The 14,975-nt window shown below is 42.3% G+C and overlaps 1 protein-coding gene and 1 long non-coding RNA gene across 3 annotated transcripts in view; one reads left to right on the top strand and one right to left on the bottom strand.

Annotated features, from left to right (window-relative positions):
* Positions 1–1,452: 1,452 nt before the first annotated feature.
* On the bottom strand, positions 1,453–7,701 carry LOC116086834. The gene is made up of 2 exons (XR_004117158.1): positions 7,582–7,701; positions 1,453–1,609 (listed from the first exon to the last, which is right to left on the bottom strand). It is a non-coding gene; the product is annotated as an uncharacterized LOC116086834 (long non-coding RNA).
* Rock1 (Rho associated coiled-coil containing protein kinase 1) overlaps positions 5,424–14,975 on the top strand; it is a 112,284-nt gene continuing 102,732 nt past the window's right edge. Inside the window, exon 1 of one of the 2 annotated variants that reach the window (XM_031364945.1) lies at positions 5,424–6,466. In XM_031364945.1, coding sequence (XP_031220805.1) covers positions 6,374–6,466 — 93 coding nt within the window. In that variant the 5' untranslated portion in view covers positions 5,424–6,373. The remainder of the gene's footprint in view (positions 6,467–14,975) is intronic. The other variant, XM_031364947.1, reaches the window with a different exon arrangement.

The raw sequence follows: 14,975 nt of genomic DNA, 5'->3' as shown, positions 1-14,975 counted from the left end.
CTCACTAGTCTGGAATTTGCTGATTAAACTAGACTGATGCAGCAGGCCCCAAGGACCAGAGTTTTCATTTCCCCAGCACAGGGACTACAAACTATATCATGTCCAGCATTTTTGGCTTTTTTTTTATTCTAATGTGGGTTGTGGGGATTGAAATCAGGTCTGTAGCAAGCATTTAACCAATTGAGTTATCGCTACAACCTTGAACTCCTTAATTTGTTTAAAAACATTTAGGGTTTTGTGTGTGTGTGTGTGTATGTGTGCAGTTCTTTTGGAAATAAAAGATATTATCATGCATCAATCTGTTATTTCTTTTTCTTTTTTTGGTTTTTTTTTTTTTCCCCCGAGACAGGGTTTCTCTGTATAGCCTTGGCTGTCCTGGAGCTCACTCTACAGACCAGGCTGGCCTTGAACTCAGAAATCCTCCTGCCTCTGCCTCCCAAGTGCTGGGATTAAAGGTGTGCGCCACCACCACCCGGCTCTGTTATTTCTTTAAATGCTCCACTGTAGATATTTTGTATAGACAATATTTAAAAAGTATATACTGTTTCCAGTTTCTCTTTTCCATATGTACTTGTGAATAAAATTTTTTTCCTGGGGTACAGTGTTGTTTTTGTTTTTGTTTTGTTGAGGAACTACACCAAAACAGCAGATCAAAGCAAGAATCATTCTTTTGGGCCAGCGAGATGGCTCAGTGAGTAAGAGTACTGACTGCTCTTCCGAAGGTCCTAAGCAATGGATCCCAGCAACCACATGGTGGCACACAACCACCTGTAATGAGATCGGACGCCCTCTTCTGGTGCATTTGAAGACAAAAAAAAAAAAAAAAAAAAAAAAAAAAAAGAATCATTCTTTTAGTTTATGATTTTGGTGTATAAGCAATCCTTGAGGGATCAGCCAATTTCTTATTCCTGTCTCATCAAAAGCTGGGGTTAGCAGGTACCTAAGTATGTGGGAGGTACCTGCTAGATAAGGAAGGAAGGCTGCAAACTGAGCTACATAAAAGGCCTGAGTTGAAGGAAGGGAGCTGGACTTCTGGAACAGGCCAAGTCTGAGTTGTGTGTTCCCAGAGTCTGATGGATTCTCAGGTGCCCTCCATGTGATCTCTTCTGGTGCTCAATAAGCTTGTTTTGTTTGTTTTTGTTTGTTTGTTTGTTTGTTTTTGTGCCATGTTGATTTCAGTTTAGTACAACTTCCCAGAGCACAAATCTGTTACTTGCCAGACACTCTCTCACAACGCAGGCCTGGCATAGTGCCCATGCTGCATTCTTCTGGAAAAAGCCTCAGCCTAGCTTCAAGGTAGATGGGACTCCATCAGACTGTTGCAGGAGACACAGTTCACGGGAAGCCATTTTTGGAAGCTACTTCTCATGTTTTTCCCTCAGTACTTCAAAAGAAGTTCTATAAACATTTGACCAAGTGTATTTTCTACCAAATAACAAAAAGCCAAAAATGTGCATCTTAATTGTTTCACTCTATTGAAGTCTACACCCCAATCTAATTTCCCCATGATCTCTCCCAACAATGTCTCATTCCAGTTCTTCCAGTGCTGTAGCTTCTTCCCTGTAGTTCTGAGCATGAGTCTCATCTAAATGAAAATTTTCCAGAGTCCCTATGTCAAGAAAAAAATAAAATGTGATCAACTTAGTCTATATGTTTGCATAGAGTTATCAAGTTTATCATCTTTAATTTCTGACTAAGAACATTAAAAAAAAATATTTCCCAGGAGCTGGGATTATAGCTCAGTGGCTAGACACATGCTTAGCATATGTGAGGCCCAGGCCTCAGTCTCAAGCAACAATAACAAACCAAAACAAACTAAATTCAAACAAGCCAGAAAATCCATAAACCATCAATTGTTAGTCTTCATTCTAAAGAAAAGTTGTGTTTAATTTTCAAAACATAGTAAAAATTTCTGAATAAGATACTCTTTTTAACTACTTCTGTTTTGTTAGTGAAAACATTACAACTTTTAAAAGATTTTCTCTGTTGGACAACCTTTATGAACTTGTAAACTATGTAATACTTCATGGATGTGCCTGCTCTCTTTGCACAGGTCACGGTGCCTCTCACCACTTTAGTTTTAGTTGTATGTATACTGCTATGTATACTGCTAATGTGATGATTACACCTTTATTTTTCTCACTTTGCTACAAATCATGGAAACTCCTTGGGATGCCACTGGTTCTTGGACCCAGTATTTAGGAATGCCTAGCCAATCCAATGTTATTAAACACTGTCAAGACCTTCTTTACTCTGAACCTCCAAAATCATTTCACACCTTCCCCTAGGGACCATGACCATGTTGATTCTTCTCTTACAAGGAGTCATTTAAATCTGTGCTGCTGCAAACAATACAATGCATTATTGGTTCTCTACTCAGACTGAACAGTGGTAATAGAGTCAGTAGTTGCAAATCTTCCCAATATTATCTGCTCCATTCTGGTTCCTTTGTGATTAGTGAGCAAGTAAGCTTGTTATGATCTTGAGCAAGTTTCCCCATCCGTGGCATAAGCATAATAGACTTTGAAATTGTTACATACATCTTCATTTCCACATGTATGTCTGTATGCCATGTATGGGGTACATTTTCAGGGGCCAGAAGATGTCAAATCCCCCGGAGAAGGAATTACAGGTGGTTGGAAGCTGCCTCAAATGAGATACCAGGAACAAAACTCACAACTTCTAGAAGAGCAGCGAGTGTCCTGAACTTCTGAATCATCTCTTTGGCCCTTCAAATTTTTGTTTGTTTATTTTGTTGTGTTGTTTGCTTTTGTTGTTGCTTGGGTGTTTTGTTTGTTTGTTTGTTTTGGTTTTGGTTTTTTCGAGACAGGGTTTCTCTGCGTAGCCCTGGCTGTCCTGGAACTCACTTTGTAGACCAGGCTGGCCTCGAACTCAGAAATCTGTCTGCTTCTGCCTCCCAAGTGCTGGGATTAAAGGCATGCTCCACCACTGCCTGGCTGTGTTGTTTGTTTTTGTTTTTGTTTTTAGACAGGGTTCTCTATGTAGCATTGACTGTCCCAGAACTTGCTCTGTAGACCAGGCTAGCATTGAACTTAAGGATCTACCTGCCTCTGCACACCCCCAGTGCTGGAACTAAAGGCACATGCCACCACTGCCTAGATCCTTTTAAGTTTTAATTGGACAACATATAAAGTTTGTAGAGTAGTGCCTAGCCCTTGGTAAGCTATTTGTAACCTAATATATTAAGTTTTAATATAGAGCATCATCCTCTATTACTTTTGCTTCTAAGAGAAAAGTTAATGTATTCTATAACATTTATACATTGAAAGCAATGAGGAATAAATGGAATTAGTATTTTGCAATTGCTTTGGGGTATCTTAATATCCTTCAGAGTGATTTAAACTGTAATTCTTTTGAAAAAATTAGACATAATTATACAATAGATTTTTACTTTCTAAGATTTCTATTTATATTTTTTATGTGTTTGTGTATATATCTGTGTTAGTGTATGCCTTATAAGTATGGTGCTTTATAGGCCAGAAGAGCGAGTCCTGAGCCTGACATGGGCTCTGGGAACCCAAGTCTAATACTCATGGTACTCTACCAGAACAGCAAGACAGGGTTTCTCTGTGTAGTCCTGGCTGTCCTGGAACTCACTCTGTAGACCAGGCTGGCCTCGAACTCAGAAAGAACTCAGAAGGTGGCAGTGGCCACCTTCTACTGCCTCCCAAGTGCTGGGACTAAAGGCATGTGCTACCACTGCCTGCCAAGCAAGTAGTCTTTAACCATTAAGCCATTTCTCTAGCCCTCTTGTCCCTAACAGAATTTCAAAGATGGAGTCTGTAACGTCATGGTTCTGTTACACTTGGACACTTTATAATGTAGAAATAAACTTAGCTTGGTGCCATGGCATTCTCCTGTAGTTTGGGCTATTTGGGAGATTTGACCTGTCTAACATCTAATGTTAGAATATAAGTAATGGCATATCACAATTATTAGAATAGCCTTGTAAATAAATAAAGTACATACACTTCACATACTCTTTTAGCAGCATTGTCAACGACTCATCTTTATTGATGTCTTGTTGTCTTAACTACCTGTACTTTTTCATGTGTTGCCAAATGGAAAACAGCAAAATGTTCAGATCTCTGGGGGAAAAAAAAAAACCAAAAGAACAAAAACCCCAAGAATACCTAAAAATGGTAATAAAATAAAGGACAAGCAGGGTTTAAGAAATTTATTTCAGGGAAACTGCCAGATTATTTTAAGCCCTATGCTTAAAAATAAATCTAATTCACGTGACTGACTTAAAAATACTGGGGCCAAGAAAAGTCACTGCGAAAGCATTTAATGAAATACCTGAAGTTTGTCCCTGGTTTTTATTTTGGCAATAACTTTCTGTGAAGATTTACTTCCTATCTTGATTTACTCGGTGTACTTTATAGCTAAATATTTCTTGTACTTAATAAAATGACAAGAAGAAATAAAAAAATTTCCAACAATGTAGTTTCCTATTTGGGCTCCCTTGCTGATGTTCTGTTCAGACGCCATGCATTGCTTTTTTAATATGGGGACATTTGGTTCATCTGTAGTATTTTCCAGTGTGCGGTGAAACATACCCACATGTTCAACCAGAAATCTTTCATTTGACCTATGCTCAAATCCAAGGGTCGATTGAAACAAATACAGGTTCGACTCCTACTGAAGGCAGTGAAAAACATAATCAGAAACCTTCAGCCTGTCATCCTACAGTCAGTGAAAAATTGAATTAGGAAATGTCCGTTATTTTCATATCCCACTTTAGTTCTAATAAAAACCACGACTTAAAGTTTTCCTAAATGCCCCGAAGTTGCAGAATCTCACAGACTGGACAGAACTACAAGTTGCTGTGAGAAACGAATAGAAATAGCTTACAAACATTGATTTTCCTATGAAATCTTCCTCTTTAATTAAACTGCTTTTGACTTCTATTGATTCTGTCTTCCAGAGTCAACATTTTAAGGCTCCCTTGACACTCTCGGCTTGGGAACGCTGAGTGCTTGGTGATTTCCCCACTGAATCCTGAACAGCTTCTGTGCAGTGGGCATCAAGAAAAACACACCAGAGTGCTCCGGTAAATCCAAACCCCACTGGTACTGAAACAACTCTCCGGTTCCGCCAGAAAAGCACCCTCCTAGCTCGCAAAAAAGTGTGTATCTCAGTGATAACAAGCGCCTTCTTAATTCTTGTCAGTAACGCTCCAGACCAGAGGCCCAAAGGACGCGAACCTGGGGCGCCGGCCCCGCCACCAGAAGCTGGGAAGAGTCCCCTCCTTCCGGTCCTCCGGAGCGTCTCCACTCCGCCCCGCCGCCCAGGCCCCGCCCACGTCCGGCCCCGCCTCCCTTCCCTCCTCCCTGTCGCGATCCGGCCAGCCAGCCCCGCCCTGGCAGGCGCCTGCGTGCGCGTGCGCGAGGCGCCGCTCGCTCCCTCCCTCCCGAACGCCCGCGCCGCGCATGCGCACCGGGTGCCGGCGGTCTCCGTTTGTTTGAACAGGAAGGCGGACATATTAGTCCCTCTGAGCCCTCCTCGCCCCACCCCCCAGGCATTCGCCTCCGCGGCTCGCCCTTTTCCCAGCTCGGACCGCGGCCCCTCCCAGGAGTTCCCGCATCTGCAGCCGCACGGACCCTGCGGTCGTCTTCCTCCCCGGCCCACTCCGGCCCGTCTTCCCTCGAGACTCCTTCGGGCCACCGACCTCGCCCTGCCCCGCAGGACAACCGCGTTAGCAACCCCGGCAGCGACCGGATGAAATGGGAGCGTGAGCCTGTTCCGCGGGGACCGGCTCTTGCCCGAGGCTAAGCAGTGCGTCGTGCCGGGCCGAGCGGAGCCGGGATGCGGAGCTAGACTGCCTCCAGCGCCTCGGAGCGGAGCGGGGCCGGCCCGGGGCCCGGGGCCCAGGCGGCGGCGGCGGCCGCTGACGCAGCTCATCACCCGCCCTTCGCTTTCGCCTTTCCTCTTCGCCCTCCCTGGCTGCCCCGAGGGAGTCTCCACCCTGCTGCGCTCCCTCTTCCCGCCGCTGCCCTTCTCTGGACCGGGCCCCGTCATGGCCAAGGCAGCCGGGGCCCGCTAAGCAGAGGTGCCTCGCCGGAGCGACCGGGCTGCTGGCGACGGCGCTGTCGGCTGTCGCGAGGAGCTGCCGCCGGGTGGGATGCGACTTTGGGTGTGCGAGCGGCTGCGGGTCGCTGTCACACCCAGCCTGGGGTCTGCAGAGCAGAGGTCCCCGCTGTGAAGGGGGGAGGACGGGGAACCGGGCGCACCTGGTGACCCCGAGGTTCCGGCTCCTCTGCCCCGCGGCTGCAAACCCACCGCGGAGGAAGTTGGTTTGAACTTGCTTTCCGCTGCGGGGGACGAAGGGATCGTCACAAGGAGCAGCATCATGTCGACTGGGGACAGTTTTGAGACTCGGTTTGAAAAAATCGACAACCTGCTGCGGGATCCCAAGTCGGAAGTGAATTCAGATTGTTTACTGGTGAGTGCGGCTGTTTTCTCTGGGTTGCCTTGGGTGGCTGTTTGCAGTCTAGTTAACTGCTACGAGTCTCAGGTGTGCAAGGTCTTGGGACGGTGCCAGATTTCTCTCTTGCAAGAATTTTGGAGCGCCAGTAAATCTCATAGTTCAAGCCCCACCCCCACCCCCTTTTATTTTATTTTATTTTATTTTTAGCAATTTCAGTGGTTCTATGCTAGCTACTCTGAACTTCTGGTTTTGAGTCAGCTCTTCAGTCCACCCAGCATACTTAGGAACTACGATTGCAGCCAGTCGTATCAGAACGTCAACACGTCAAAGTTTATACCGTATAGCTTGTTGAAAGACAATCTTAGTATTAACCTCCCCTATTGGTTTGACAGTAGGATTGAAAAATTTACTTTCTATTTATAGAATTAGGGAGTTTAGACAATGGATAATTAATACAGAGGAAATGATTTTTAAGATAAAATTTTAGGTGTCTTGAGGCTAAAGAAACTGTTGAACGTTAAATGCAAACACCTACGACAACTAATCTTAGGCCAACACAAGTTTGGTGGCTTTTAAAACACTGTTAGTAAATATATTTCCCATATATTAAGAACTGTTTTTTTGGTGGTAGTGAACTAATTATTGCCACTTTAAAACACTCTAAAGTTTTTAGGTCACAAAAAGCCAAAATCCTACCATAAAAAGTACCCAGTTGTTGATAACAAATACAATTATTTGTAAATAATAGGTATTTGAGTACTGCCGATACAGTTATCAATGGAATTTTTCCATTTACTACCAACTAAAAATTATAATATATAGTTTTTAAGCAAAATCACAAGGTCTATAAAATCATATTTCACTGTCTATCTGGACATGGGGATTTCAGAGAATTAACTTTGTATACTCAATAGTTTTGAGATTTAAGAATAATGCCATTCAGAGAGATACCATTTTAAAATCTCATACTAAATTAGGAAATTTTGTAAGTTAAAATTAGTGTGTATTTCAGTTATTCTAAAGTATATTCAGTTATTTTATACTTTCAATATGTAAGGTTTCTCATCAAAGCTTTCAGAATTGCTCTAAACACACTTAACTATACACTTTTAATGTAGTCCAAGTCTCACGTGTTTCAGGAGTTCCATAAGTTGCTGTTAGGTTTATTGTTGTTGTTAGTGGTACTGACAGTTGAACCCAGCACACGTTAGGCAAGCACTCCACCATCAATCTGCTCATCTTATTTTTGATCCTCCTATTATGAAGTACATTATAAGAAGAATTTTGGAGCTTTTTTTTTTTTTTTTTTAATTGCTAGTTTTCTCTTTTGTTACAGTAGGAACTTGATAGAGCTGTGGAGAGTACAAAGGAAATAAATACATATTACATGGACTTTTTAGAGAGTTGAATTCACTTAGGAAAACATTCTTATGTTCATTCTTATATACAGAAATCAAGTAAACAGTTTACAGATTGAGAAAACAACTGAGTAATTCTAAATGATTATTCAGTATTTTTCAATCATTTGCCTATATAATGGAAACTGAAGGGGAAAAATTGCTGTGAGTTGAGAATACCAACGTGTGCTTTATGATGAATTGGCTACTGAATTGAGGATAATCCACGACTGGCTGTGACATGTTTAGAGAAACAAGATAAAGTTGGAAGGATGGGGTTAGATTTGGAGGATTTGAGTGTAATTAGGCTGTCACAGAATGAATGAAGATTAATCCAGTACTGTGTAAGATAGATCTGTATGGAAAAAGTCTGGGAATAAAGTGAGATGGAGAATTTTCAGAGTTCCATAATAGTCCTCACTCAATTGGAACCCTGAGCTAGGACATGAAAATGAAGAAGGAAGAATTGATGAAATGCGATTGTGTTGAGGAGAACCAGAGAGGCATTAGTCAAACGACTCCAAAAATGTTGAGCCTGGGAGATACATATACACATATATATGTATGTGTGTGTGTATATATGTATGTGTGTGTGTATATATATGTATGTATATATATACATATCTTATACACACACATATATAAGAAGGTGAAAACGATACTATAGTAAGAATGGTGAAAACGATGAAGTTTGGGAATTGACCTACTGATGTATTTTAAATTTGCTGTATTTGACAAGATAGTGGGATGAGTGTGGAGAAATGGCCTGTAGACTATTGTAGATATGGAATTAACTTACAATAGCAAATCATGACTTGGAAATCATTTCTATAGATTATAAATTATAACTGATATAATGAAAAGGAATATCTTAGAGAGCTATCTAAGGGTGATAGATGAAGGTTAAATAAAGAGAAGTCAAAGAAGCAACCACTCAAGGATCTCAGTGTTAAGGTAGCCAGCTATTAGGAGCACAAGACTTTAAAAGAACATTCAGAGAATGAATTTGATTACTTTCTCTGTTTTAATCTTATAATCTTGATCTTTTTAAAATTCCATTATCGGCTGGGCGGTGTTGGCACATGCCTTTAATCCCAGCACTTGAGAGGCAGAGGCAGGTGGATTTCTGAGTTCGAGGCCAGCCTGGTCTACAAAGTTGAGTTCCAGGACAGCCAGGGCTACACAGAGAAACTCTGTCTCGAACAAACAAAACAAAACAAAAAAATTCCATTATCGAAAGTGACCAACGAAATTTTACTATCAGATCACTCTGAACTTGAAAGATTGGAATTTTCTTTGGAAACAAATTCACTTTCCAGTTTTATAATGTCTTGCGTGAATTTTCTTTGTACAATATTTTATGTTTATCATTGAGCATTCATTCATTCACTCACTCATTCCCTTACTCTACTATTGACAGTGACTTATCAGATCTCTACACTTCCCTTCTGTGTGGAGTGGACCTGTTTTAGATTGGACGTTTAATGCTCCTGTCACCTTGGCTGCCTCTCTAGCTTTGTATTTATGTGTGCCGTGTGCGTATAGTTGCAATCACAGCCCAGGCTGTGAATCACCCATTTGACTACTGAGAACTGAACCTATGTCCTCTGTAAGAAAGAGCTCTTAGCAGCTCTCCAACCTCTGTCTAGATTTTTTGTTACCCTTGCTGACTGATTTAATACTATATTCATAATATTTGTCACATGTAGTACTTGTCATTCTAGCCCTTTAAAATCTCATTAATAATGTTGTGAGATTATTTGCTTCTAAAATTTATTTATTTTATGTATATGAGTACACATTGTAGCTGTATAGGTACTTGTGAGTGTTCATCTGGTTGTTGGGAATTAACTTTTGGGAGCTCTGCTCTCTCCGGTAGACCCAGCTTGCTCAGTCCCTGCTCACTTCTACCCAAAGATTTATTTATTATTATAAGTACACTGTAGCTGTCTTCAGGCGCACCAGAAGAGGGTGTCAGATCTCATTACGGGTGGTTATTGGAATTTGAACTCAGGACCTTCAGAAGAACAGTCAGTGCTCTTACCCGCTGAGCCATCTCACCAGCCCAATTGTTTGCTTCTAGATCCACTCTCACTAATGCAAGGTTTCAAACTTTGCTGGCGAATTTCTTTAAATCAAATTTTACTCAGAAAAAAAAATCAAATCTAATTTTTTTTCTAGGGCAGTAATAATGTTATCAGTTTACTTGGAAGAAACACTGGTAAGTGGCTGTCCAGCCATTTCTTCAAGAGAATGAGGTTTTTTTCCCTTTCAGTCTTCTATCTGGGAAAGGGTAGATATGATAGGGAAGGGAACCATATTACTTAAGCAGTGTGAAAGACAAATGTAACAATACACAAACACACTGAGCAGATGAATAAAACATGTGTATATATTTTATTTTTCTAATACATGGCCCTTTTTTGTTTGGGATTATAAAATACAAAGTATATTTTCTTAATAATTGTGAAATGATTAGTAGGAGGCTAGGTACTCAAAATCTGATACTGTAGAGATGCAAGAGGTTATCTTTATTTTTGTCAAAATTTAAAAGGTTGGCTAACCTGCAGTAATACTTCCTATACTAACTTTTGGCAAGAGATTGAAATCTTTCTCAAATTGTTGTCTTATACTAACTTAGAAACAGTAGATAATATTAACTCTTCTATCATTCATTCACTCAACAATATTTGTTTGATAAATACTCTTCTTGGAACTCTAAAAGACAATGGGGGCACCATGGTGAGTTTAAAAAAATGGGTCCTGCTTTCATGGAACTCATAATTGTAGGGAAAGGATTAATATCTACCACGCTAAGATAGTGTTGGTAAGGGTTGAAGGGGAGGTAGGGTATATGAGACTAGTGCTTTTATTTCAAAGTTTGGGATATATAAATAGACTTGTGGTAAAGCTGTCTGAGTATATAATTTTCATGAGTCTGGATTTTCTGAATCAGATTCATTTGAGGAACTTTGGTAATTTATAATGAAGAGCTTCAAACATACAGAAGTCAGATAGTGTATCCCTGTTGCCCAGAGTTTGTATTTCATAGACTTTTGTGATACTTCATTATTTTATTTTGTGATACTTTATTATTTCATCCTTAAGATGCTATATAGTATCTTTTAAAAAACAAAGGACACATTTTTGTTTTTTGTTTTTTTATTTTTGGTTTTTCCAGACATGATTTCTTTGTATAGGATTAACAGCATGTGCCACCACTTTCCGGCAGGACAGTGAATTATCATATCTAACACAAACATTCAATGTTATCATTAATTTCCAATTTATGTCTACATTTCTGAATATCTAAAATAGATTTTAGTTTTTTAACTTTTTATCAGTTTTTTGTGTTTCATATCATGCACCCCAGTCCTGCTTATCCATGTCTTCTTCATATTCATCCTTTGCCCTTGCAATCTCTCCCCAAATAAAACACACACACATACACACAACAAGAACAAAAACAAAGCATAGAAAACATCTCATGGAAGCTGTAGTGTGTCACAGTGTGTCCCACAGTTTATCCCTCTGTCCACACATCTTCACTTGGAGATGTTCCTTGCAGTAAGTCATTGGTCTGGTTCGAGATCTTTAGCTTTTGTGACACCATCAATATTGGATCTTTATTGGAACTCCTCATGGTTATCCTGTTGTTGCCTTGAATGATGGAGATCTTGCAGCTTTGGAACAGCAGGACTAGCCTTTCATGCATCCCAACCATTTGCAGATGATAGAGATTTGGGAGTAGACCAAGTCAGAGCCCTGGATCTGGGCCTGGGTGGTAGGTGAACTAACTTGTCAGCCCACCAGTTCTCTCTTACCTGCACCACCAGGGAAGGCTCTGCAGCACAGCTCTCATGCTCTTGGGCTAGCTTGCCTACTCCCATGTCTCCACAGTTCCACTCTGCTGCCATGGTACAAGACCCACTCTCCCAAATTCTGCAACCTGTGAGGAGCTGGGCTACTCACCCATGACTTTTCCCTCAGGGCCAGCTCCACTGTGTTGTCCAGGTGAGGTACCAGGCTAGCTCTCTTGGTATGGGGCTAGCTCTGTTGCTTTCATGACCCCAGGGCCAGCTCTTCCACTTACTGCAGATGGTGAGGGGTGAGGAGGAGTGTATTACCGCCACCTCACAGCAGATGAGTGAGGGGTGAGGAGGAGTGTATTACCGCCACCTCACAGCAGATGAGTGAGGGGTGAGGAGGAGTGTATTACCGCCACCTCACAGCAGATGAGTGATGGGACCAGCTCCTTTGTCCTCTTTTCCTCGGGTATGGCCCAGTTGTGCCCCCTCTACCAGGGCTAGCCCTACTATTACTGCCCAGGCAAGATGCAGGCCTGCTCTTCTAAGTGCTGCAGCTAGTGAGGAGCAGAGGGCATTTCCCCTGTCCCGGGCTACCTCATGGCAGAGGGGTGGCAGGGTCAGCTCTCCCTCACTTTGTCCTGAGTCCTGGCTCCCTGTTCTCTTCAACCAGGGCCCTCATTACTGTGCTGCCCAGGCAAGGTGCAGGGCCCAATCTCTCAAGTGCTACAACCAGTGAGGGGCAGGGCCACCTCACCGCCCTGCCTTAGGTGGCAAGGGGTAAGGAGGTTGGGGACATCCCCCCAGAGCTACCTCACAGCAGAGGTTGGCAGAGCTAGCTCTAATTCCCTCATGCCCAGGGTCTGCTCACCTGCACCCTGCCACCAGGACCAGCTTTATTGTGCTGCTAAGATGAGGTGCAGGTCCACTTTAGCAGGTGCTGCTGCTGGTGAGGGGCAGGGCTAACTCTCCCAAATTCATGACCCTGTGGGCAGCTTTCGTGACAGCCAGATCTGTCAAGGGATGGCAGTAGGAGGGGGCATCACCTCTCTGTACCTCTGCACCTGTGCCATCCCATAGCAGACAAACATTGGGGTCTGCTCTCCCAGACTCAAGTTCTCCGGGCTGGCTCACCCCCACCACCCACCATTGCTAGCTCCACTGTGCTGCCTGGGTGAGGGGCTGGCCTCAAATGAGAGATGGAGCTGGCTCTCCCAAGCGTCACATCCAGTGAGAAATTGGACGGACCAGTTATGCACAGCCCCTGGACATGGTCCCCAGTGGCTGTCTTGACCAGAGACAGCCTCATGTTCCCTAGTGGTGATATGAGCCATGGACACTGACACTGACCCCTACTACTGCATACCCATGGCCTCAGACATGGCTCCCAGTGACTGCTCAGGCTGGGATCTCATCAATGATGGTGGGACTGGCCACTCACAAGAGGCTATTCCTCTCTACCTTTGAGTCTCCAGTTCCGTCTCTCTTCATGAATACTTAAGCTGCTCTTTCCCATCTGACCACCACATACTCACATGTTGTGGTGGCTCCTGCCTGGCACAGGCTGGCCATACAGCTGGCAGGCCCCTGGGTGACATTCTCCACTCCATTCACCACTTGCTGCATGTGCCATGTGCTGGAGGACAGGTCTGTGGGTGGCATGGTAGTCTGCAGGTCTCTGTCTTCCTCTTTTGGTGCTGTGCTGCCTAGATTTGATTTGAGTTCTTATGAATTGTAGGCATAAGATAGCTTTGGCCACCAAACCAGGCAAGTCCAGCAAGATAGCAGGACTGCCATCTGCCCAACTGATATAAGGACACAACCACCAACAAGGTGTCTCTCTTCCCATTGCCCCCTAGGGATGTTACTGTACTGTTTTGTTTTAGTTTTGTTTGTGGTCTTTTAAACGTCTTTAAATGTAGAATCTCCTTATCTCAACTTCTCACCTGTCATCTGATGTCTTTTGAGAGACCAGGGCAGTGATACTATATATGCTTTACTATCTATTCCTATACCTACCATATTTCTTGGATAAATTGATAAATCAGAAACCTTGGTTTAACTGTATTGGACTTTTAGTAAATATTTCCATAGATGTGTCTGTTTTCTTTTGCATCACAGCAAGAAGCATGTATAATTTTAGTATTCCTTTCACATTTATTTTATTTTTTTATTTTTTTATTTTTTTTTTAAATCTTTTTTTTTTTTTAATTTATTATATGTAAGTACACTGTAGCTGTCTTCAGACGCACCAGACGAGGGCGTCAGACCTCGTTATGGGTGGTTGTGAGCCACCATGTGGTTGCTGGGATTTGAACTCATGACCTTCCGAAGAGCAGTCGGTGCTCTTCCCCGCTGAGCCATCTCACCAGCCCCCTCCTTTCACATTTATTAACTAATTCTGTTGACAGGAGAACTTGTCATTACCTGTGGCTGTTCACCTTGAATACAGTTCATGATACAAAGGATGAATGCTTCAACTTTTAATTGCTACTTTGTAGAGGAAAATATTTTTCTATCCTTGCTGTGAGAGGCTTGGCACAGACAAACTGTTATAAAAGTAAGATATTGAAGGAAACCTTTCAGTGAGGTGATTATGCAGTACCCTTGGGACTCCCTGCCACTGCCATGGGGTCTGATGGAATGACAAAAGAGACCGAGGAAGGAAGCTTCGTGGAAAGGGCTCACATGTTCTCGTTTTGATACAGCTGTTGGCAATAAAGGAGTCCAGGGGATGTCTCCTGGCCTTCTTCTCAGCCCTACAGTCTCCTGTGGTCTTTCATTACCTGAAAAGCTACTAGGACTAGCTTTTTCCTTCTATCATCTGGGTTGCACAGATGAAACTCAGGTTCCTAGGCTTAGTGGTGAGCATCTTTCCCTGATGAGCAATCCAGCTGACTGGATGGTTTGACCTATTTTTGACTAATAGTAGTCTCTTGATGTTAGTTCTCATGTTTATATGGTCCTAATAGTTTTTGACATAAGATGCTTAGGTTCATCTTGTAGGTTTCTTGTTCTGGGCTTGAAAATTAACTATTAGTCCAAGAAAATTTCTTTTTGATGATGTTTTGAATTATCATTGCTACTGGCTTGTAGTTGTTTCTTGTCCTTATTGATCAATAGAGCTTTGTAATATTTTATTTTTGAATTTTAAACAGCTTACTGTTATTTAGGTAATTTCAATGCAAGTTGTTTTTGATATTTAGGAACTTATTTTCTTCCCTTTTTCCCCCTCCCCTCATTTCAGTGTATAGTTGATAAATTCTCATTTGTATATGTCATCTCTATCCTGTTTTTTCCTTTCTTTTTTTTTTTTTTTTT

This window comes from Mastomys coucha, unplaced genomic scaffold (assembly GCF_008632895.1).
Source record: "Mastomys coucha isolate ucsf_1 unplaced genomic scaffold, UCSF_Mcou_1 pScaffold13, whole genome shotgun sequence".
Lineage (NCBI taxonomy): Eukaryota > Metazoa > Chordata > Mammalia > Rodentia > Muridae > Mastomys > Mastomys coucha.
Note: the sequence above shows the minus strand (reverse complement) of the source record. Positions and strands in the feature narration are given on the sequence as shown.